Source organism: Aulonocara stuartgranti, assembly GCF_965226115.1.
Source record: "Aulonocara stuartgranti genome assembly, chromosome: 20".
NCBI lineage: Eukaryota > Metazoa > Chordata > Actinopteri > Cichliformes > Cichlidae > Aulonocara > Aulonocara stuartgranti.
Window position 1 is genome coordinate 29,832,792 of NC_138956.1, and position 25,941 is coordinate 29,858,732.

A 25,941-nucleotide genomic window follows, 5' to 3' on the forward strand; every position below is an offset into this window, starting at 1 on the left:
ACTCCCTGCTCTCAAGGAAGACGAACCAACAAAAAACAGCTACCACGGATTTCACAACAGCCTGTCAATTTATCAAGTCCCAAAAGGTAGCAGGCGTCAGGGTGAGCATGGCCAAAACAACAAACAAAAACTCTAGAAATGAAATGCAGCTGGCTTACCTTCACAGAAAACCCCAAACGAAAATTACAGGTGTCTTACCTGCCTCCCTAACCAAAAACAGGAGAAAAGGTTCCCAAAGAAAAATGGCTTCTCACCCCTACAGCTACCAAGTAAGACAAAGTATCGACAACTATTTACATCTATATACAACAAACTATTTACAACACAGGGGGAGATCGCAACAATCCATCCATCCATTCGCTACCGCTTATCCTTTTCAGGGTCGCGGGGGGTGCTGGAGCCAATCCCAGCTGTCATAGGGCGAGAGGCAGGGTACACCCTGGACAGGTCGCCAGTCTGTCGCAGGGCTAACACACAAGGACAGACAACCATTCATACTCACATTCACACCTAGTGGCAATTTGGATTATCCGATTAACCTATTCCCACAAACTGCAAGTCTTTGGACGGTGGGAGGAAACCGGAGTACCCGGAGGGAACCCACGCAGACACAGGGAAAACATGCAAACTCCACACAGAAAGACCCGGCCTGATGGTGGAATTGAACTCAGGACCTTCTTGCTGTGCGGCAACAGTGCTAACCACCGTGCCACCGTGCTGCCCACAACAGCAACAATGACAAACTGAAATATAGGGCTTAAATACATAGAGGGAGCTATCAGGGAACGGACAACAGGAGGGAAACACAGCTGGGGCAAATCAGAACTGACGAGACAAGGAAGCGTAAACTGAACACACTGAGATAAGACAGACCTTCAAAGTAAAGCAGGAAACACATAACAGTCACGCCTAAACAAAACACTGACAACATTGGATTGTAACACAGTGCTCAGGATGACTTCATTTACATGCAACAATTTTGTTTTTTTCTTTTAAAGAAAAAAAAAAGGTTCAAATTCATATTCTGAATGATCACTTTCCCCCCTGTAAACCTCTCTGATATAAAAAGCATTTAGATATGGAAAAAAACAACTGAGTCACTGACTCAAAGCAAATAACTATAAAATATGATACAAAATAAGCAGCCCGAGCATCCTCAGGTCATGGTGTTGCTCACAGTCCCATCACAGAGGGAAGCACAGCAGCACCCGTGGATGGAAGGAGAGTGCATTCAGTCCACTCAGACGGACTATCTCATGTCCGAATCAGGGACTTTCCAGTTCAACTGGAAGCCTTTGTCGTAGACTTCGTAGAGCACCTTCGTCACGTAATGATTCCCTCCTTCCTGATACAGCTCCAGGTACTTCCTGTAAAGCTTCAGGGCCGTGCATGAGTCCTCCATGCTGTCGTGGGTTTCTCCCTGGATGTTGAGGCCTGTGGACATGAAAAAAAAGGTCAGGAATGATTAAAATGAAAGTGTTCAGCTTCAGATTACAGTGTGGATATGAGGAATTGACACGTACGCTTTAGTGCATGAACTCAAAAAAGCCTCTAAATACTTTGTTGTTCAGATTTAATTCCAAGATGAGTTTGATGACAACTAAAACTATACTGACTTAATACTGAATACTTAACTTAATACTGACAGTAATATGAGCGGATTATCCAGTTTACATATTTAAATCCTAATCCCTCTCACTGTAATAATGTGATTTAATTCGATTACAGACTCATATTTGGATTAGATTTTTGTTTTTTTTATTTCTACTAACTTACCAAGAAAATACCAAGCAAGGAATTTCGTGTCGATAACTTGATCTTTGGGAACCTTAAGAAACAGAAAATAAAAAACATTAAAATCAAAGCACATCTATAAAAAAACATCTCTAAACTATATGAACTAATTTGAAATATATAACAGATGAAATAACGTACCACTAAATTAATGACACGAAAGTCATTCTGCAGGCCGTGGCCGACGAAGCGAACTCCTGCATCGATGAGGAAGCGTAGCTTCAGGTAGGTCGACTTCAGCGTGGTCACGTGCTTAGAGGATACTGTGGCATCCAGGTCTCCAGGTTCGATTCCAGAGTATTTTGTCAAATAGTCGACCACCTGGAAGAACAAATTGACAAGTTAGCGGGTGGATCCTTGAAACATTATATATTCATTCTTTTAGGTCATCGTGGTCTTTTCTCTCTGCAGCTTCTCACCTGCTCCTGAGTGGAGATGTAGTCATCGATGAAGGGGACCCCCTCGTTGGGCCCCTGACCCCTCACACAGGTGATCCTGGCCACAGACATCTGACTGGGCGTGATGGTTGATTTGGTGCCGTCGCTATGCAGCACTGCTTCCTCCTGCAAACGCACACATTCAGGGGTCAAATTGTTTTAAATACTTGAGTCAGATTAGCTGAACTACTGAAAATATGTACTAGGAATATTTAAAATTGTTTTTGATCCTATATTATAATTAATGATGGTATCATAGCCAGACTTACCTCACTGAGTTTTACAAACTCAGCGTTCAGCCCCACCAGGTCACCAGCCTGCGGCATCTCACTGACTGTGAGTGGGATGAAAGTGGCGTCTGTCTTGCTCTGCTTCTGAGTCCGATATAAGTCGGATTTGACTTCAGACTGATTGTGCTGAAACTCACTGCGGAGGTCGTATTTGGTGTGGTAGTTTCTCTTGGCGTAACACAGGATGGCTGGCACTTTCCAGCTCACATCAAACTGTGCAGCCTCAGTCTGAAAACAAAAGGAGAAACATTTTTAAATGACTGCACACATTAAAGTTAGCATGAATAAACAAGCAGGAATCTTATCTAGGATCCTTACCTGCTCAATCGGCTCAATGAGGAAGTCATTGAAGAGGTACCACTGCTGGCGAGAGACTCCCTGAAATAATAAAATCATTTTGAATGTTAAAAATGAAACTTTTTGTAGTCAGCAGATGTCAAATTTTCTTATCTAAGCGTCGCTCACCTCTTTTCTTTGATGGTAGGTCTCACCCACTTTGATGTGTGCGACCATATTACCACCCGCGCCAGCGTCCAGGATGTGCGGCACCGTGGCCACCAAGTCATACAGAGAAGCTCCCTCCGCCTGTTCAGCAGCACTTAACTAGTAACAGAAAGTGCAAATAATTGTAAGATAAACTTTTTCATTTCACAAAAGTTGAGAAATTCATGTGTTACAGAAACAAAAACACTAAAACCAACCTATAGTTCAATATCTACAATGCTTCAGATTAGTGTAATAATGTTTTAAAAATATTGCTCCTGGAAATATGGATTTAATTTTGAAGTGAAATTTTAACTTAGTAATGAAAAGTTACTCAGTTATTTCTTCAAGTGCAAAGATCAGCTGAAAATCTAAAGTCCTCACCTCCTCGCCCTCAGGCCAGCTGCTGATCTCCAGTCTCTGACTTTTGCTGAGGGACATCTTGAGAGTGGCGGGGATCCACACGTGACGCTGATCCTGATCTGTCTTCTGCATGGATTTGTTGAAGGTGTACTATAAAAACAGAAACATGGGCAATCATGTAAATAATGAACAGATAAATCATTACTTTCTTTTAACTGTATTTAAACACAGTGAATCAGTGGCTTACCTCGGCCTGAACCTTCCAGAATTCGGCCTCTTTGCTGCTGTTCACCTCACAGTTTATCACCAAAACATCTGGGAGACGTCGAATGTTGCGTGTCTGCACCTACAGTGTAACACAAAGAAATGATTACCCTGCACAACAGGTAACAATCAACCATGAATGAATTGTCATTATGAGTGAATGAAAGCTGTAACTCACTGTGGGCTGATACTTGTCACAGTTTCCACACCATGTGTGAGATCTCTGCTGCAGGCAGATGCTTTTCTTCAGGATCTCAGCAAAGTCGTGCTCCTTTATTCTTTCTCCTGAAGTGTCAAAGTACAATGAATATCAGTGTATACATCAAATCAAGCAGATATTTCCCTCTGCTCATTCAAAAACTAAATTCATTCAAACCATTATGTAATCATTAATAGTTCAAGTTTCAAAGACAGAGTAATTCACAGTCACAGATATCCATGCTCTCAGTGCTCTCAGACTCACCTTGAGAGTCAGGGTAATGCATGTTGAACAGCAACATGAGGGAGGAGTAGACTGTTTCTATGCCACAGAGACACGGGCTGCGGTTCTCAACTTCAGAACAAAACAGCTCTCTAATGACAGAGTCGCCAGGGGAGCCCAGAGAACTGCAACACAAACACAAATCACAGTTTCAGAAACCAGAAGGAAAACTCTGCATTTATAAACAAACATAATGATAAGACTGGGACAGTGTCCAGTAAGAATGCAGGTCAACAACGATGTGTTTTACCTGCTCCTGGTCGTCCTGTAGGCCCGTGGATCCTCCTGCTCCTGTGTCTCCTGGAAGAGCTGGTAGAGGATGAAGTGATTCCATCTCTGGATTAAGCGACCTAGCTTGACTGTTCCTGTCGTCTCCTCATAGTTTTTAACAAGTTTTTTCTAGTTTGATGTCTTTAATGTGATGATGTTATTCTGATGTGAATAACTTTTTTATTTATGCTCTTTTATAAATTAATATTTTATGCGTATATACATGCCTTGTTAGTTTCTTACTTCATGATATACAAGAAAACATTGACAACTGTGATTAATAAAGAATTGTCTAGCAGACCAACCACTTATTAGATCAGAACTTTTAAACTTACTGACAACTGGGCTGAATTAACCACCCTGCTCGCATTTCTGTTGTTTTTAACAGAGGCAGCCCAGTTACTGTTTTTAAACTGTTCTTGTTTTTTTTCAATCCCTCCTTTACGTTCAGGCTGCCCAGACATCCACTGCATGTCTTCCTGTTGCAGGTGTTTGGAGCCTGGCAGGAAGGGCATGGTTTGGTTTTTGGCTTTGTCATTTCTGCAAATGAAAATGGAACATGTAGGGATTATTTCAGGTCTGTTTTGGTGAAATGATTACAAAAATAATTTATGACCAAAGAAATAACTTATATTACGAGGCAGTATTACACCATATTTAGAAAAAAAATCAATTACGAGATTAAAGTCGTTAATATTGAGTTAATTACGTGAATAGGGTTAAAAAAAACTGAATTGATTACAGAAAAGCTACATTGCTAAAATCGAGCAGCACTAACATTAGCTGGGTGGCCAAGCAAGTGTCTTACACATGAGAATACATCACCAAAAAAAATTAAATAAACTTTTGCAGAAGTAGTTCTCTTGGTACACAGACTGCTCTGTGAAAACATTTCAAGTTTAATATCAGTTTAACATGCAAATTACCCACAGTTTATTACAACTTACTTAGCTAGGATCTGCCTCGTGTCGAGTCGAAAGATTTGCTGCAGGACCGTGAGTTGAAAGATACATTTACTACGACTCCCAAGATGCATTGCAGTAAAAACCATCCAATCGCCTTGCTTACGATCTGTTGACATGTCACTAAAGGCGCGCTGTAGATAAATATTGCAATTTGTAAAAAATAAAATAAAAAAATAAAAATTGCAATTTGTAATTACATAATTAAACACTGGGCCAGTTTATTTTCGTATTATCGCTGGTTATTATTTTAGAGTAAATAAAGGAATAACGGGTAGCACCAAGCTGTTGTTATCTTCATTTCCATAGCAACGGCGTTTGAGGATTATGGGTAGTGTGCAGTTACGGGATTAGTGCGCCGTCTGCATAAATTGGTCTGATTGGTTGGAGCCGAGCGCATCCAAAACTAACAGTGGTGGATGAATCTATAAATGTGTTTTACGTGTGAAATGAAAATAATAAACCTAACAAAGGATTATATACGTTAAATCTGCGCACTTTCAGCTCGTGAATCACTTTGGAAAACACTGTGTGATGGCCACAACATGAAGCGATTTTATTGTTGAATTATCAGTGATACTTTCATGTGTTTTTGTTGAGAAATGTTAACGATGTCATTAAAAGAAAGCATTCAATTGGGGGGGGGAAACCCTAAGCATTTATTAAACCTCATGTTTTCCTTTAAACGTTTTATTTTGCTTTATATTTTAGTGATACTCTGGTAGAGAGGCACTTATACTGTTAATTCAGCATATACTAAAAAAAAATAAAAGCCTTTAAAAGCCTATTTCTGGACAATTATTATTTTATAATTATATAATTATATAATCAACTATTTTGCAATACTTCCAATCAACACACATCAAAAGAAAAGCTTGTGATGGCATCACATGAGATAACTTAAAGCTCAAAGGCTGTTCCATTGACATGTAACCAATCACTTCAAAGCACAAAACCTCTAATGTCATAGTCTTTTTGTGTGTGTGTGTGTGTGTGTGTGTGTGTCCTGTCTGGCACTGTAGCAATCAGAATTATTGTCTGAAGGCCAAGAAAAATGCCCAACAGATTTACTTTCCCAAGTGGGCCTTTTGCTATACTGGTCCACTTGATTGTCATAGTTTATTTGATCTTTATTACTTATTTTTATTCTAAGTTATTGTAATCAGGCCAGACTCGTGGACGGGAAAGAAAAACAAAAAGAAAAGTTCAGAAGAAAGTTAACAGAAGGAGAGGGAAAGAAAAAGGAGAAAAGAGATAGAGAGAAAAGACAATGAAAATCTGCTTCATCACCTTTGTCTTTGTGTCCTTTTTTTTCTCTTTTTCTTTTCCTGGATCACCTGTTGAGAAAGAAAAAAGAAAAGAAGCAGAAGAAGACTAGAGCAACAGAATAAACAACATCACGATGATCTATGGGAATATAACAGTAAATACTAAATGTTAAACATTACTGTGCAGCACGTAAGATCGACAGCGCACAGTGTGCTTTAAGGTAGGAGCCAAAAAGGGTGTAGTTTGTGTGTATGAGCACCCATGTGTACACCTGTGAGCATGAGCGCACTTGTATTTAAAAGGTTCCATGTAATGATCTGTTAGAGGGTGTGGGGGGGCCACAGCCCCGTCCACCAGGGCATGAAGCAGGTATGGAGGAGATCAAAACTCCAGACATCCAGAGGCCCTCAGAACACAAGAGACCAAGGAAGACTAAAAGAGGGGCTGCAGCACCACTATTCCAGAAAGAGCTGAGGAGAGTCCCAGATGAGGGGTCACTCAACAGCCGCGGAGCATAAGCTGTTGAGTGTTCATATAGATTTTAAATAACATACCAGTTGATACTGACATATTTTTGTTACATTTGCAGTGTTGTGGTGTTATATTCTCATGATTCTGTTCATTTTATGAGTATATCCTTCTGCCTTGCTTCACATATTTAATGCTGCTTGGCTAGTTTTAGTCGTGCTAGCATCAGTACAGGTAGAAACAGAGAAACATCAGAGAATCTGCCATGCATCGCCCCATCTAAATACAAATGGAAAGTACGAAAATAAAAATATAGATAACTTTATTAAAGCAATCAATGTTCCCAGTGTTCCCATGGTGAAAACACATTTTTTCATATTATGTTCAAGTCAGTTGTTATCCAATTTTAAAACTATAACATATAATAAAGTCTATTTTTAGTTTATTTTGTTAATAAATAGTTTTTTTTAGGATTTTCAGAAACACTAACGTTATACATAGCAAAATATCTGTAGCCGTATGACAGCCATGTATAGTAGAAGTCCAAGATATTTCTACAACTCTAGCGTTAGGTTCTTCCAGTCAAACTTTTTCCCCTCACTGTAGATTTCTTGCAGTGTTTGTGTTTGTACAAAAGTGTTGCGTTTTTCAGCCCCCGCCCGCCCCCAAAATAATAATTAATAACAATAAAACCTTGCATACTTTGAGGATAAAAGTTATTTTATAAATGTAGAATGCAGAACTTTAATGAATAATAGTGAAGTTTGTTGAACTGAGTAAAAAGAAACCAACTGATAATTCAGAAGTCTTTTTGACAATCAAAAACAATAATTTTAAATTATAATATAATTAAAAAAATAATTAACACAAAGACGAAACTTAGCTTTAGCAAAGTTGCCATTTTTTTTATTTAAAAAAAGTGAATTACTCTTGTTTTGAGGCTCTAGACGAACTTGGTCCTAAACCCAGGCCATTTTACCCTTCTATATAGCTTCCGGAAAGTTTTCTCTGTCTTTGAGTTCTTTTGGACATGTTTTCTTTCAATTTAGAATAAGAAAAAATATTTCTTAATCGCGACATTTTTGCTCCTTCATACCAACTCGAGTGTTTTTCCCCCCTTCTTCTTCGGTGCTTAACGGCAACTGGCATCCTTTTCGGCGCATTACTGCACTATCACTTTGAGGTCACTCAATACTGTCGCCCTTCCTGTGCCACTGACATTATGTACTCGAGCCAGCCGCCGTAATTTCCACCACCTTTAGAGTTACCTCCCGTGTATGGCAATGGGAATGATTTATTCTTACAAACTTCTTACAGTATGTTTAAAAAGAACAAAGAAAACAAAATGAATGCATATGAAATATAAAATACTAAAACAAATATAATAAACGAGAGTATATATACTAAACCTGTAGGCATTAATTATTTCATGCGTGTAGTTATTCGTGACTGCGCTACACACTGAAAGCAAACTTCTGACAAGCGTCATAATTCGGTTACAAGAAACGTTAAAGTTTCATAACTGCATACCTGTGTCTAATAACAAATGCATAAATGTTGTTGTTTTTTCATAATCAGTCGCACGGAAGTAGCTGTCAACGTGCGTAATCTGGGCGCTGCAGCTTTATAAGCAACTTTCTGGCAGACAATCACTTTTTGGCACACCACCTGTTGAGGGTCATGGCCTCAGATTTGGTGCTGATTCTCATTCCCACCGCTTCACACTCGGCTGCGAACTGTTCCAGTGCGAGCCGGAGGCCATCACTCGACGAAGCCAAAGAACCACATCAACTACGAAAAGCAGAGATGAGATTTTGAGACCACCCAAGTGAAAGTCTTCCGCCACTTGGCTACGCCCAGAAATTCTGTCCATAAAAATAATTACGAACAGAATAGGTGACAAACGGGCAGCCCTGCTTAATGATATACAGCAGGAGAATGCATGGAGCACCTGTAATAAATACTGTATCAATAACAAGGTTAATAAAGTGTATTTCTTAACCTTTCAGTTTGTGGGTAATGTCGCAGGTTTGTTGTACGGACCTGTTTACACTGTCTCTATCCGGTTGTTCAGTCTGACGTCACTAGCCGTGTCTGGGTCTAAACTCCGCTGCAGGTCCATATATCAAACGATCACTGTGGCATTACTGAGAGTTGAAAAACTGTCTAAAGTCTTTCATCTTTAATAAAATGATCAGCGTTCTGCTCTACCAGGTGTAACAATTGAGTTTAACATCCAGGCATCCATGAAAACGGAATTTATGACATTTAACGGAGTTAGAAGTTAGCAGGGAGTTAGCTCGCTAGCTTCTATCTAAATACAATATAGCATGTCCTGACTGCGGGGTTTTGGAAACAAATTAAAGCGTACAGCTCTGCTATCACTTCCAGCATAAATGAAGACAGAAAACTAAACAGCAGTGACGCTTGTAGGGTTACTGAAGTTGGGCTAGCTGGTATATAATGATGTGCTACGTGACTGCTAGCGACACAGCTATGTTAGCATAATATAAACAAGCTAACTTTTTTTCCACTCGATAAAAGTTAACGTGAGTGTTCTTGGTGGTCAGAAACAAATGTAATCGCATGGCAGGATGCTGTAAAAGGACCAAACTTCAGCCAGGAGAACAACTGAGATAATCCATCCACAATACGAGGTTAGTCATTCATATACTGTTGCATGGGCTGGGCTGTAGTTACATCCTAAGGTTTTAAAAACTGAGCTTAACCCTTGTATGGTGTTCGGGTCTGTGAGACCCGTGTTCAGTTTTTTTCAAAAGAAAAATTAAACAATTAATTATTTTTTCACGTGTAAATGTGTTGTGTCTTTCCACTCACTCCACTTGATTATAACTGATTTATTTATAACATTTTATATAAAAGAAAAACGAGAAGCACATTAATTCATAAATGTGATCTAACAAAGGTAAAGGGAAAAAATTAACCATGTTTGCTGTTCATATGTCTTGTAATTGGGATGAAGTAAACATCTGTTGAGTAATTTAACATAAAATTGTTTGATAGTGTTAATTTGGAAAGCCAAAACTCTAGCGCAGGGGTGCTCACACTTTTTCTCCATGTGAGCTACTTATAAAATGACCAAGTCAAAATGATCTACCCACTACAAAAATCCAAAACATATACTTATTTATAAATATATTGAGGATTCTTTATATCTACAATGTATATACATGCATAACCGCAATATCCAATATTTCACAACACAATTAACTATGTAAATTTTTTGTCATTACCTGAGTTTACTCTGATGACTTGCACTGAATTGAATCAGCCAGGGATGCATAGTCCGGACAGTAGCTGCTGACGGCCAGGTTTAAGAGAAAAAACCGAGAGCTAAAAATTGGAGTTAACTCGCTGACTAGCTTGTCAGTTTTACTACACTTCGCGCCGCTGTTTGCGCATGCGCAGCGACCTAAGCGTCAGAAAAAATCTGCTGTCATCTGACTGGCTTCCCTGTATCAATCAAGTGACGGGATGGATGATAGGCTGGCATCTATTTTTTTAATGCCATGCGATCTACCAATACTACCTTTGCGATCGACTGGTCGATCGCGATCGACGTATTGAGCACCCCTGCTCTAGCGGGTCCACCAGACCCATGAACACTGGCTGAGTAACAAAAATACGAACACCACACAAGGGTTAAATAAATGATTAGTGGTAATAAAAGCCGAGGGAGGTCAACAGGGATCACTGACTGTTTTAGGAGCTTTTTGAGATCAAATAGAAGAAAATACATAGCATTAAACATGTTAACAACACAAAAGCCATATTAAACGCAGACTATTTTAGACCCGGAAGTAGGATTCGTCGCGTCATCACTGAACAACCGGATAAGTTTTGTAAACCAAAAACAAACAAACAAAGGCGTCTGTTTAGTCTCTTGGCCACACAACAACAACTCACAGTAGAGCAGGAGTGGAGGGGGAGGGGCGCGGTTGGCCGGTTAGGCTGTGACTGGACAGCAGGCGGGAAAGTGATGTGACGGAAGTGAAAGGAGAGCAGAAGTAGATGGCGGGAGAGATGATGTAGAAGTGAAATAAGATAACGGGAAGAGGGATTTCAAGTGATCATAAAATCCAGAATGGCCGTCGTTTGGTGAGTGGAACCAGATTCAGCAACAACACCAATAAATAAGCATGTTGGGAGATTAAGAGTGCTATCTGAGCCGGTTCTAGACAGGCATACATGAGGGGGCAGACAGAAATGTAAAGGGGGCACATGAGCTTATGGTGGTGAGCAAACCCTGACTGATGGATTTCTGGAAAAATTAAAACACACAGCTCTGCTATCACTTGTGACATAAATTAAGAGAGAAAACTAAATGGCAGTGATGTTTGTTGGGTTACTGAAGTTGGGCTAGCTGGTATATAATGATGTGCTACTTGGTGGCTAGCTGCACAGCTATGCTTAGCATAATATAAACACAGTGAAGCTGGAAGATGAATGCTAACTGTTTTCCACTTGGTGAAAGTTAACGTGAGGATTCCCGATGGTAAGGGATAAATGTAATCACATGGCAGGATGCTGTAAAAGGACCAAACTTCAGTTAGCAGAACAACAATAGGCTGGGCTGGAGTTACATCGTAAGGTTTTAAAAACGGAGCTTTAAAATGAATGGTGGCAATGAAACCGAGAGAGGCCGACAGAGATCACTGTCTGTTTTTAGGTGCTTGTTCAGATTAAAGTAGGGCTGCTCAATTAATCGAATTTTAATCACGATTACGATCTGGGCTTTCAACGATCATTAAAAATGACTGAGCCGATTATTAGCCCCTCCCTCATTTATCCGCGACACCTTAAAGGCCGGTCCGTGAAAATATTGTCGGGCATAAACCGGTCCGTGGCGCAAAAAAGGTTGGAGACCGCTGATTAAGAGGACCCGAGGGAAGCTCGGAAAGCTAAGCAGAAGTTATTTGGAGAGTGACTGCCGTTGGTTGAAAAGAGAGTTTAAAAAAAAAAACTTCAGTGGTGTTGCACACTATTTTATATTATTTTTTAAAGTCATTGTTAACCCTTTAAAGCCGGTCAGAGCAGCACGCTCCGTTTTGCGTAACTATTTTTAAATCCCTGTAGAACCTGGACCGTGTAAGCTATAGCGCAATAATTTGTTTTGCATATGAAACCGGAGGAGTTGTACTTACATCTTATGCCATCAGCTTGTCCTCGGTCACGGTTTCGTTCCACATATAGCTTTGCAAAAATTGCATAAAAAGTGCTTGCAGGAACAAAAACATAATATTCCAGAAACACGCTTTGCCGTTCCTATCAGCTGTTCGTAACACTTCCCACAGTGAAATGATGCACATGCTGTTTTCTTTGCAAATTTGCATCATAGGATTGTTTTTTGTTTTTCCTGCAGTATATAAAAATTGGTGTATCTCCAAAATAAAACTATGAAGACACTCAAAATAAATTTCCTGTTGTTGTAAACTATTTTTTGCAACTTTATTGTATTTAAAGTTTTGAGGGATAAACCTCTTAAATTTCTCCAAGTAGAAATATATGTAAACAAAACAAAAGCGATTTTCAATTTTTTTTGTAGTTTATTGCACTTTTTTGCAATTTATGTAATTACTATGGACTTAATGCATACATATTATTAAAATATGGGCTATAACAGTTGTATTGATGTATAGCAACTTGAAATGCTCCCACAAATGGCACTACAGCATGTAAAAAAAATAAAATAATATAAGCTCTGGTGGACTTGGTTCTATAGTAGGTCTTAAAGGGTTAAATAAATATCGTCAAATAATCGTGATCTCAATTTCAGTGAAAATAATCGTGATTATCATTTTTGCCATAATCGAGCAGCCCTAGATTAAAGAAAACAAGATACAAAGGATTAAAACATGTTAAGCACACAACAGCCTTAATAAATGCAGAGTAGCTTATATCAAATATGACATTAACACAATGCCAATATTAACAAAACTAACAAGGTTAGGCCAAGTGTTACGACCCGGCTTGGGGCCATGGAAGGTAACATAAACGAGCCCATCACAAGGGAGGTCAATATAAGAAAAGGGTTTATTACAAACACAGAACTGAAAACTGTTAGTGTAGCTTACAGCGAATCACTAATTAAACAACACAAAAGAACTCTCACACATTCAAATACAAATGAAAACTAGCCACTCAGGCAGAAACACATCTCAAGGCTACTCATGCAGAACTCCCACGCTTAACCTGAGTTAGGCAAGCGGGGTCAAGGACAGAGGCAAGAGGGACAACTTGCCTGCTCAGTCCAAAAACATAGTCTTCCCCTGAGTGAAGGATCCTCAGGCTTTTGTTGCCACAATGAACACAGTTAGTCGCTTCATTGGTCCCTGGAGCACCACAAATCCCCAGGCAGTCAATGGTCTTGAGGACTGGCACATTAAAATCTACATGCAAGTGGGCAGGCACGGGTCCCCAGCCAGCCAATCGTCTGTGAGTCCTGGCACGCTTGGATTTCTTTACAGGATGGCCGGCCACTTCCTCCGAGACCAGGGGCCTTAACACCAAGTTTAAAAAAAAAAAAAAAAAAAAGGAAATTCAGCAAAGCTTAAAAAATAAAACTGAAAACTAGAATAAAAAATAAAATCAAATGTCCATCAAGATCTTTACAACCAACAACATAAAATTTATCTTGATTGGCTAGTCTAATTCAAATAAATAACCCCTAAAGCCCTGCCTAATGAGAAACCTGACGCAGGGTCATTTGCATACTAACAGTGATTGGATGTTTAGCTCGGGGGAGGGTGAGTGCAGTGTGAGCCTGCGCACAAACAGAGCACGGAGGGAAAGAGCGAACGAGAGGTGAAACCTATAATCTCATGTGTGCCTTTTCCAGTGGATTTTTCAACTACTGTAGTAAATCCTGTCCATGTTCAGTTTGTGGGTAATCTATTAATTTCTTTCTCAACTTCTAAAAGAAAACAGATTAACCTGATTTTTAGATACTAACAGTCTCTTCTCTGGGGATCAGAATGGGTTTCATAAAGAAAGGGATGATGGATAGTTTATTATGTTTGGAATCAGAAATCAGGAAAGCTCAAACAAATAAGGAAATGATGATAGCTGTCTTCTTTAATACAGGCATACAACGTGTTATGGAAAACATTAAACCCAGAAATCTAGGCGTAAATGGAAAATTGTAGTATTGAATTATAAGACTGATGAAAGAATATAATTGTCTTCCCTGCTATTCTCCTGTTCACACTCCAGTCCAGAAGGTGGGATAAATGCATCTGTAAGCTGATATGTCAAACGCCATCAACCCCCAAAGAAGAAGGGAGGAGGACAGCACTACTGTGGTAGTGGAGCAGTGTGTTTGCAGACATAGCTGCTGCTGAAGAAGCGGACTGAACCTAGAGAAGAGACAGAAGCTAAAGTATTGATCCCGTCAAGTTAGTGTGGATCTGATACCAATATTAACATCTGTGTCACTTCTATTGATGCTTGTATTGATCCGCCCAGTCTCAGTTGAAGCAGCAATGAGTTCAGTACAGTATCTGAGAGAGTTCATCAAGGAGAGACTAACTGCTGTTTATGAAGAAATCTTCTCAGAGGTTCAAAAAACCATCATCCAGTATGAGGAGGAGATCAACCGTCTACGCAGACAGGATATCAACCGGAAACCTGACAGAAACTCACACATCATAGGTATGGACATGTTTTTAACAATGTGCTGTTGAAGCTGAGATTCTTCAGTATGATTAGCTTTACTAGAATATGTTAAACTGGGTATCCTTTGCTCATCCCAATCGGTCGCAGCAGATGGCCCGGCCCCTCCCTGAGCCTGGTTCTGCCGGCGGTTTCTTCCTGTTAAAAGGGAGTTTTTCCTTCCTACTGTCGCCAAAGTGCTCACTCAAAGGGGGTCATATGATTGTTGGGTTTTTCTCTGTATTTGTTATTGTAGAATCCACTGTACAATATAAAGTGCCTTGAGGCGACTGTTGTTGTGATTTGGCGCTATATAAATAAATAAATTGAATTTATCAGTGCTGTAGTTCAATGTTCAGTGATGGACTATGTTGAACTGGTGCAGGTCGATGGTCACTGATAGGTTAGGTTTTAATACATTTTAATTCATTTATTTATTTAAATTTTTTCTCTAACAGATTCCAATGTTGAGTACATCAGGCATTAGTGTTTTAGATCATCTGTAAACACTGAGATTGTGCAGTAAAATATAGTTAGATGTCAGCGGAATACACATTTAACAAGTTGTTAACAGCCTTCTCTGAAGTTGAAGTGAAGTTTCATTTAAAAAAGGATTTTACACACTGTAACAGGGCAGCCCTTAGCGGCTGGAAACACAGTGAGACAGACCAAGGCAAGTGTAGTGGAACAAAGTATTTATTTGCTATATGGCTCTCCTTAAAACAATTAACTTGTCGAGCTTCTTCACAGCACAAAAAAAAATCCACCCTCTAATGACAACTGGCAGCCTTAAATATGTTCAGCTGTCACAGACTTAACCATTATTCCACTCTCAGGTAAATTCTTAAATCCCAACCTTCCACCACAGTACACAATATATCAATAAGAATAAATAAATACATAAATACATTTTCACATTTACATATTAATAAATATTTCACACTTTAATGTTACCCCAACCCCAATATTATAAAAACCCAGAAACCCAAGCACAAAAAGATTCACCACACTCTCTTTACCAATGGTCTCTCCCGGAACCTTTAAATGGTGTCTGGACCCCAGGGGAAACATTTGCCCAAACACCTTGAAGAAGACACAGGCAAGAAAGGTGAGTAATCATTAACTTACAAACACTTATTTGCACCACTTTTATCCCTAGATTTCACACACACATTTGCATTAGTTTTCCTTATTGGTAAACCTTAATCACAATCTCAATCACCATTCTTCTCTCCTGACAGACAACCACCACATTCCTTGACGAGGAACAGCTGTGCAGGATCTGAAACAAGGCCACCAACTGACCCTAAAATTCCCAATAAATAGTCAACAAATATTTAAACTTCTTGTGTGCAAATCCATGCTTACCACATGTCCGTGGTACGGACATGTGGTACGGAGCGATGAGAACTCAGTGGTGAGAACAGCACTGCGGCTCAGCCCCCAAGGACATCGACCTAGAGGCAGACCAAAGCGGAGATGGATGGACCGAATCAAGGATGACGTGAAGAAGATCGAAGCCGATCTGACCGACCCAAGTGGAGACGACTTTGCAGAAAAGCGGACCCTGCAACCGAGCGGGAAAAACGCTAGGAGGAAGAAGTGTGCAAATCCATGCTTAAAGTGCAATGCTCATAAATTGCTTGATAAGGTGCTTTTAATAAAGTGAAAGGTGTGCTCTAAAGTGCTATACAGACAATACAATATAAATAAATGCAGTAAGGGAGTCCTCTTCCTTACACACACTGTTTTCATGGTGGTCACATTGCATTTTAGTTTGGTGAACTTTGTGTCTTTGCTCACAGTGAGGATCCTTGCTGTGAGTGTGCACAACTATTTCCCTGAGCGTGCGTGTGCGCGTGTGTGTGTGTGGGGCTCGTAATGGGTCATATGATAGGCTGATCACCATTTCTTGGGTTTTGATTCATGCTTTTAAAAATATTAGTTTTTATATCACTGTTATGTTCCCCTGAGGGGTCTAGGTGGTGAGGGGGAAGTAACAAAAAGTGTCCGGGTCAGGAAAAAGAGTTAAGGAGGCAAACGGGTTAAATTAAACAGTTTTATTAAAGTAGCTCAACTAAAAGAGCCGCTATCACCATTTAAGAAAAAAAACAAAACTCAGGCGTTGGTCAATAAAGTAAAACATAAGCCAAAAAGAAAGAGCAGCTCACTAGCTGCAAACCACAATAACACAGCTCACTAGCGGCAAACACCACAAACTCTCAGCTCACTAGCTGTAACCACTCACATGGCACTCTGGCCCAGAGCTCACCTTTCCCTGGGGTTAAATACCTTTAATTACTGATGAGAGTCAGCTGTGTAAAAGGGAAAGGTGGCACCTCAAGCAGAAGCGATTAAAGGACACTCCCACACAGGCACCTTCAGGAGGAGGCCCTGCTAGGGCCGTAACAATCACTAAATATAAAAAATATATAGTTTTTGTATCACACAATAGTGATTATTGTTCTTGTGTTTCTTTATTCCTCAAGACTAGTGATGGGCAGATGAAGCCCCATGAAGCACTGAAGCTTTTCATCCAATTGGTTCACCCCAACGCGAAGCTTCATGAAGCTTCATTTGCTCTAGCAGGACACCTACTGGACGTAAAAATAATAGCTGGCATGAATTTGAAGAGTGTGGCATTTTGCACACAGCCTGTAAATGTCAACAACAAAAGGAGTGTGTAAAACACCTATAGTGTAGTGATGGCAGTATACTGTGTATATTTATGCTGGCAGTATGGAAAATGATTATTTGCGGCAAAGTTCGAACCGCTTCATGAACCAGTCACGTGGTACAGCCGGGCAGCGAGGCTTCGGACGTCATCATTTTCAGCTCCTCCCATAAATGAAGCAAGCCTCGATACGCGCTTCGCGGAAACGCCCCCTCCATTACTCGACACACGCTCCGAAGCCTCGATACAGAACGTCCCATCACTACTCAAGACCTCCCAAAACAACATGACTGTAAGGAAGAGGAGGATCTGGATGAGCAGCAGGTCTGTAACCAGGAGAGGAACTCCAGTCTGGACCAAGAGGACCCAGAGACTCCGCAGATTAAAGAAGATTTGCTGACTTATCAACATTCAAAAAACACAAGAGAATTCACACAGGTGAGAAGCCGTATTCTTGTAGCACCTGTGAGAAAAGATTTGCTACCTCATCAACATTCAAAACACACATGAGAATTCATACAGGTGAAAAGCTGTATTTTTGTAACACCTGTGGGAAAAGATTTGTTGAGAGGAACAAATTAAAGAAGCACATGAGAATTCATACTGTTTAAAATGTGGGACCGCTGTGAGTCATCGCTGAACACCTGAGGGAAAAGATGGTCCATATTCAATCAGTATTTTTCTATCTAGAGCAGTAAAGAACTCTCAGCGTTGTTTTTTCAGTTTATTACGTTATTCTATTAATTGTTTCAGGGAAACTTACATCTTACATTTCACGAAAGTTAGAGTTCTTTATGAAAGCACAGACACTGCTGCTTCACCCTCCTATCTCCCCTACTCTGAAGATAACCGTATTGTGAAGAAGCAGCATAGCTTGAACTAAGTTGTCACATGCAACGTGGGGTTTTTTCTTTCCTTTTTTTTTTTTTTCTTTCCTGCTTCCTCTCTCGGCCACATTGTTTATGCTGCCGTTGACAGGACAACCAACTGCTGGACATCCAGGAGGATGTTAAAATTCAACATATCTCTCCTGACAGCTTGTAACGTTGCAGAAAGGAGACTTTGTGTTTTTGTGTGCTGTTTATCTTAAAGCTGTGTTGATGGGGGAAGCCTGGGGTGTGGTATGGTTTTACTTTATAATATAGACGATGATCTGTTACATTTAGCATTAAACACATGTAAATGTTTCTTTAATCTTCCTCAAATGTGTCGAGGCATCATTCCAGCACGTCACTCACACTTCTTTTTTTTTTTACCTGCTCTAAACGATTTAGCTACAAATGTGGAAACGCTCTGTTAGTGTTTGCAGTAAGAAGCAGCGAGCCTGTTCAATGCCATCGCCTTCACCTCTCCCCCACCCACTAATTATGTCAGTGAGTTGCTAAGAAGCTGGAGAAAGAGACTGCTTCACTTCACAGAAGCAGATCCTCACAATTTGCGATGACATTTAAGTCTGAGCGTCGTGGTTTTCATAGAACGTGACGAGCAGCCATAATTTGTGCGTTTATTTAAGACGTAATTGTCAAACAAGCTGAGCAGACTCGTGTCAGGCATTTCTGATCTGGAGATGTCACATTTTGAGAACAGAACAATCGGCTTTGTGACTCAAATATGATAAAGGTGCAATGAGAGGCAGGAAATGACGCTCGTTCAGTCCCGCAGATTCTTCAGCGCCGCCTAAAGTGTTGATCGAAACTGGGTTTTCAGTGCCTCAAGAGGAGAGTGCGAATGCTTCTTACACTCAAGTCTTATTGAAGGAATGTGTCCATTTTTCACCCCAGTTTCAGACGCATGTTGTGTGAGAGGAACGTTAGCTCGCCACCGGGGTACAAGCAGGGACTCTTCAGGTGCTTATCCTATATGCAAGAACGGTTAAAACGCAGGCGCTTTTTGTTTTTATTTCTTTTTTCCATTTCAGACTTTGGTTTTATGGTTTTAAGTACTCTGAATAAAACGCCAAAGAATTCAGTTTGTCTGCAGTCAGTTCAAATCCAGCTAATCTGAACCTAGCTTGTGTTTATGTAAAGCAATATTAACCTACATTCCCCATGTCAGCCATACTTCCTGTAACATGACCGTCTGTCCAGTGTCTGGGTGAGATGGGGCAGGGCCTTGTGTTTGTTTTGTTTTTTCTTCTGTGTTCACATCATACCAGTCTTTATTGCTACTGATTGAGCCCTGACTATAAGCTGTTAGGAAATGTCTATATGAAGTTTTTCAGAGGTATATTTTTATGTATATTTCTCTATGGTGATAGTTTTAGGGTTTTACTTTTTGTTCTAACTAGTTGGCAACCATCCAATGACAATCCGCACTTGTATTTCACACAGGGGGAATCAATAAAGGTTGTTAACTGGGGAAAAAAAAAAAAAAAGAGTTCTTTATGCTCCTGTTCTATTGGTTCATTGTTTAGGTCTGTTCATTAGTATTGCTTTATACACTATAATGGCACTAATGGACCAAAAACCAGTCCAAATCCTCTGGTTTATAATTTTAATCCTTTGGTCAAGTGAGTTTTTGCCACAATAAAAATGAACAAAAATGAACAACAGTCAAGAATTGTGTTTATTCTTGTAAGGGAGCAAAAGTATGAAATACAAAGTTTCATGCTTGAAGGGGGAAGTCCCCAGTACTGTTATGTGACGGCTGTGTGCAGGCAGGAAAAGGATCCAAAGTGCAGACTCCGGAGACAGACGTGAACTCAAAACAGCTTTAATGCTGAACTCAAAAGGGCAAAAACTAGGAATACAAAATCCACTTACACAGACAGAACACACAGGTAGATAAGGGTAGATCGCGACACAGAGAAACACAGGGCTGAAATACATAGATGGAGCAATCAGGGAATGGGTAAAAGGAGGGAAACACAGCTGGGGCAAATCAGGCCTAACGAGACAAAGGAAGCAAAACCAGACGCATTTACATGAGACACGGACTTTCAAAGTAAAACAGGAAACATAACACAGAGATGCGAACTTGACAAGGGGATACAACTGACAGGGGAGACAGAGCAACTAGAGAACATAGAGACATAAACCATAAGACAGAACTCTAACAAAGAAACCAAAGACTAGAAATGATAAATAATATAATAAACTCAAAACCCTGGGTCAACGACCCAGGCATCCTAACAAGTACATTTTGTCAGTCCCACCCTTTTTTTGCTTTAAAACTGTCACACAATAGCGCTTTTCCTTCTAGGGGCTTCTCACAAGGACAGTTATGAGTGTGTGTGCACTATAATGAGCAGATAAATATTTTTTAATCTGGGCGTATTTCCAGGCACTAAGTGTATTCTTGACTAACATACAGCTCACACAATTAGAACATTGCATAACATTTTTTTTTCCATCAGTTTTCAAATCCAATAAATACATTGTAGCTGCAGTGATTCCTTAATTAGTCAATGATTAGAGTTCAATTCGGCTGGGAAATATTAACTGCTGTTTTTGAGAAGTAGTGTTTTTAACACAGGAAACATAAAAAGAAAATATGAGAGAGAAAAGATGGACGTTCAGCTTTAGAACTTTTCTGCTCTGGTTCAAAAACGTCCTCCTGTTGGAGCAGTTTAACTGCAGCAAACCAAAGGTGAACACGATGCACACGGGCAGAAAATAGATTTGTTTGTTAAAATCACAACCTTTGGTTTAAGGTTCACTAGGAAACTGAAGTTCCTGCTTTATTGGAAACCACAGTATATATTAACCACAACCAAGTACTTTATTGACAGACATGACAGTGAACAGTGAGAAAATATACATAACACTGTTTTGTTATATTTTTGCATGTATCAGAGACCTGATTAAATACTGTATAGGTCACTATCAGCATAAAGATTTCAATGTGTTGGTGACTGCATAAAACACAAGTTAAGAGAATAAAAGGATATGGTTTAGCTAGCAATCATTTTTGCAAGCCATAATTTTATAGTTAGCTAATTTAGTTGGCTAATTTACCAGCCACATAAGCCCTGGGAGTTTTTGTGTTTCAATAACATTAAAATCAAATGAAGGTTCCTCCATTATTCAAATTCCTACTGATGCTAAATAAAGTTGACCCTGATGGATAAATTCCATGGCTGTTCCCTTTCATGAGTGAGTGATATTGGTTTTTGGTGTCTTCTCCCTGTCGTATGATGAGGGTAGAGCTGTACATTTTAGTTAGAACATAGTTTCAACCTAAATATGATAAACCAACTTGCTAAATTCATGTGAACTTCTAACTCCACTGAACTTGGTGAAGTCCTTATTGTAACACCTCTGAGAACAGCTGCACATTGAAAGACCGTTTTTAACTCTCAGAGGTGCCTCAGTTGCTTTGACTGTGGGGACTGAAGGAGCATCTGGATCTGGAAACTTCAAACAACATCAAACAAACAACTTCAGACAGGACAACAAATCTTTCAGCCAGGTATTGCCCCTTGGTAGCATAAGAAAGAATGCAGCTTTAAGACACTTCTGTGTCAGCTTCACTATTAAAAACCTAAAACACATCCATCTTTAATACGATCTATTATTGTTACCAATATAACGTCTGAAGCAAGAGAATCACTTACATTTTAAATGAAGCAAATGTGAAAATCAACCATAAATTAAATTATATAATAAAACAGTATCTAAAAAGAGCTTCTTGCATTATTTTAATAGTCAAGATCAGCGCCTCTTAAAACGTTTTCAATCCAGCTGCTGATTAAACTGAATAAAACTTGTCATAATAAAACTTTTTGCAAAGCACTTGACAGCAGTCAGACACTTTTCTTTTTCCCTGCCATGTTTTCTTTACAGCCCAGGTTTTACTGCTCAGGAAAAACAACTCTAAGGGGAAGCCTTTGTTACTCAGTGAGAAGTCAAGACTAGGGTTATTTTTTTAAGCTCATTTAAAATACCTGCTGTACAGGCTATAAAGAAAATGTACATTTATGATCACTATATCAACAAACATGCACAGAAATACACAATAAAAACATAACACTCAATAAAACAGCTGAAACAGCTAAAGCTGAAAGCCAGTCCCCAGCCAACATGTATATATGGGCCCCACCTGGTTTTTGCTCGGGCTGGATGGGTACCATGTGGGCATGGGCTCAAACTGGGCTTTTTGTATGGGGCCTACTTGGGTTCTTCACATTAAACCCATATGGGCCATCCCAAGTGAGCACTTTTAGTAGGTCCTAGCTGGGTCAAACATGGGAAACACTTAACTTGGTCCAAAATGGGAAACACATGTAGGACCCACTTGGGTTTTCCACCTGGGATAGACATGGGCAAACACAGTCATTTAAGGATAGGCTTTTGTTGTGTGCCCCAGGTGGGGCAAAGTTAGGTAATCAATATTAGTTTTAGTATTGATGACACAGGTGGGGCCCACCTGGTCAAACTAAATGGGTCGCACATGGGCAAATGCAAGTCAGACCCTGAAAACATGTCTATGTGGGCCCCAGGTGGGGCAAAGTTAGGTAATCAATACATTTTTTTAGCACTGATGACACACGTGGGGCCCACCTGGTCAAACTATATGGGTCGCACATGAGCAAATGCAAGTCAGACCCTGAAAACATGTCTATGTGGGCCCCAGGTGGGTTATGTTAAGTTAATATGGGCATATATTTTACGTGGGCTCAAGATTGTTTAGTATATATGGGACACACTTGGGTTTCTCACATGAAAGCCATATGGGCAAAACCAAGTGGAAACATATAGTAGGTCCTGGCTGGGTCAAACATGGGAAACACTTCACTTGTTTCAAAATGGGAAACACACGTAGGACCCACTTGGGTTTTTCACATGGGTTAGACATGGGCAAGGACAGTCATTTAAAGAAAAGCAGCTGTACTTGAAAAAAAATAGAGTGCATCGCAAATCTGGACCCATTTGAAATACGGCAGTGGAGTAAAGACCCAGACGACTTACCGTCACTGTCCTACCCCGATATCTTCACGTATCTTGTTTGTGGAGTAAGCGCTTACACAGCGAACCAGTTTCGTAATTACAAGTCACTGGAGGCGCACATCCAATTTACAAATGGCTGGGTGCAAGATTTGGCTATTTTCAAGCCACCAAACTCTGAGTACGTCGTCAAAGTAAGTCAGCTGGAGTGCATCGAGTGAAATAGCCATTTTTCACCCCCCACCATAATTAATGTTACACATTTATCATTTAACTGCTAAAATATCGTTATCATATTATATGCCCATAATTGTAAAGTACATGCAAGTTAACACATTGATAATCGGGTAAATTATTAATGCCAATTTGTGTCCTTCCTGTCTCATTTCATTTATTGTCTTTACATCAACCAATCAAGTCACTCCATTCTATGTTTGATCGCAATTTCTATAACTTCCGAGACCACCAACGATGATATTATTCAGCTATAAAGTGTGATGTGAACATATTTAGAACTTACCGGAATGAAAATGTCTGGAGCACCAACAGATATTTGGAGATGGAAGAGAACTGCACGTCAGCTCGTCTCACAGCTGCTATCCAGGCTAGACGCCTTCGTTTGGTAACATCAATACACGAGCTGCCTCATGTTGCTTCCAGGTTGGGAAAGAATGAAAAGATAAACCATTTTCAACCTTATTCTCTTGCCGGTCGTGTGATCGAACATTGCAGCCGACCACACAGCAAATACGAACCATGGCTGTTGTGTGTGACTTCGCTCCCTTTTCACTTGCGCTAGACCCCCAAAATGGCGGATCGGGCCAAAATCCTTTCCACGCCCACCCCCCGTGACATCACGCTCCAAAGCCCTATACAGTTTTTGAATTTACACACTATAACGTACACGGCAGTTTTTTTTCTGTGCTTCTGCAACTGTTTCTTAAGTTTTCCTATAAGGTTTTTGTAATTAATTTAAAAAATGTATATTATTTTTTTGGCTTTAGTGGATTCCTGCTCCGCTAACTCGGCCATTATGCACTACCCAGTAAACAAAATGGCTGAACAGTATCTTAAATGTCTGAACATGAGCTAGTCATACCATGTTACGTAATATTCATGTGCAGTGTAGCAAGGTGATTGTTTAAATTACAGGAGTAGATGCCTGCAGCTGAAACGGTTTTCTGATCTGAACGTGAACCTACTGGTCACGTTTACGGTAATGTTACCAGATATGCATTGTACTATAGGAAAACGGTGGTGGATCAGTGTGTAAAAAGCCCCCAAAAGAAACACACAGATTCTTTAGCTCAAACACTGTCTGATCTCTCTCTTAGATACTGTGCTGTTCCATCTAGTTTATTGGTTACTGAGAAATGTTAGGTCATTAATTAATTAAGAGAGTGCAGCTGTTCAGATCAGATGGTGAAGTAGGAAAATGCAGAACATGTTACTATAGCTGAATGCTGTGTAAAATACTAGTAATAAATCTAACTCCCATTTATGGCTTTAACTACTGTGGGGCTAAATAAAAAAATTACAGACATAATGAAATCTGCTACAATTACAAAGCTTAAGTTTAAAACAATTATTATATATTAAGCATTTTTTTTGCTCTTTTTTTTTTAAATTCTTTTTGCTAATAATGGACTCAATTTTATTATCAACTTCAAAGACCTATTAAACCTTTAAACCATTAAATCCAGGAAATTAGATGCCCGTAAATGTACGACACCCTCTTTATGGCTAGTATCCCCAAATATTTAATAATCCTTTCTAAAAGTACACAAATTTTGTTCTTTTCAATTAAATATTGCATGTTTAATGTATTCTTGAGCAGGTAAAAATTCCACTAAATTAGTTTTTGCATATTTTTAAGTATAATCAAATTTTTATAGTTTGCGAGTACTTTTAATTTGGAGATTTTGCCACTTGATTTGAAGTTTGGATAGTGCTTTATAGTAATTTGTAAATGTTTTGAACTCATCTGGCTTCTTAATAATTTAATAAAAAATTAACAAGCCATGTAATAATTTGAAAACCACTAGGGACCACTTATGAAAAAGTAATTCCTTTTTTACTTAAAGGAATTTAGGATTTATGTCTGTCAAGTCATTTGTTCTGGCATAAGTCACCATTTTGATATATCTTCCTGTGACTTTAAAGTCTGTCAGCTAGTTAGATACATTTTTGCACTGCTAGTGTTTGCTGCTTGAATTAGTCAGTTTATCATATAAACACATGCAGTGCCTTTCAAACTTTTAATTACACTGTTCATTTTGTGCATTAGTAAGAGAATCTTTTATATTGAATTATCCTGGGAAAAAACAAAAATGTTTGTATTTTCTCATGCACTTTCTTTCATTTCCTTATCACGTTTAGATTCTTCAAGATCACAAGCACCATCTTTGACATGTAAGTAACTTTCATATTATTTGTATTACTTATTATTATTATTATTTTTGAAAAGTGATGGTCTTTGGGGTATCCTTTTTTTTTTTTTACTGGTATTCAGTACATATATTTATTTAGGCACAGGAGGCAATGATCTATTTTAAAATTTAACATTTATTTAAATTTCCATCTTTTATGCTAACAATAATGCCAACAGTGTTCTCTTCACTTGTCCCACA

The 25,941-nt window shown here is 39.4% G+C and overlaps 2 protein-coding genes and 1 long non-coding RNA gene across 16 annotated transcripts in view; 2 read left to right on the top strand and 1 right to left on the bottom strand.

Annotated features, from left to right (window-relative positions):
- LOC309696980 (PAN2-PAN3 deadenylation complex catalytic subunit PAN2-like) lies at positions 1–23,915 on the bottom strand. Of its 9 annotated transcripts, XM_082518543.1 has the most exons (15): positions 9,125–9,147; positions 8,750–8,872; positions 6,635–6,681; positions 4,363–5,478; positions 4,095–4,237; positions 3,810–3,916; positions 3,615–3,713; positions 3,389–3,517; positions 2,987–3,124; positions 2,840–2,899; positions 2,501–2,749; positions 2,214–2,357; positions 1,936–2,115; positions 1,777–1,828; positions 1–1,434 (listed from the first exon to the last, which is right to left on the bottom strand). In XM_082518543.1, exons 5-15 carry the CDS (start codon positions 4,129–4,131, stop codon positions 1,250–1,252), a joined length of 1,380 nt encoding a protein of 459 aa, XP_082374669.1. In that variant the 5' UTR covers positions 4,132–4,237; positions 4,363–5,478; positions 6,635–6,681; positions 8,750–8,872; positions 9,125–9,147; the 3' UTR covers positions 1–1,249. The 9 variants fall into 9 exon arrangements, with proteins under 9 accessions (XP_082374669.1, XP_082374671.1, XP_082374674.1 ...); XM_082518545.1 differs by lacking the exons at positions 8,750–8,872; positions 9,125–9,147 and adding an exon at positions 23,832–23,915 and having other exon boundaries at positions 4,363–4,922; XM_082518548.1 differs by lacking the exons at positions 8,750–8,872; positions 9,125–9,147 and adding an exon at positions 23,832–23,915.
- On the top strand, positions 1,359–2,213 carry LOC309696997. Its single transcript, XR_014273726.1, has 3 exons — positions 1,359–1,454; positions 1,969–2,019; positions 2,180–2,213. It is a non-coding gene; the product is annotated as an uncharacterized lncRNA (long non-coding RNA).
- Positions 9,662–25,941, top strand: part of LOC309696992 (uncharacterized protein) — a gene marked incomplete at its 5' end in the record, with an annotated part of 29,392 nt that continues 13,112 nt past the window's right edge. The window contains 4 exons of one of the 6 annotated variants that reach the window (XR_014273719.1): positions 9,662–9,738; positions 14,315–14,752; positions 17,698–17,864; positions 21,728–25,723. Of the gene's footprint in view, positions 9,739–11,115; positions 11,201–14,314; positions 14,753–17,697; positions 17,865–21,727; positions 25,724–25,941 lie in introns of those variants that run through there. The other 5 variants (XR_014273720.1, XM_082518580.1, XM_082518581.1 and 2 more) reach the window with 5 other exon arrangements.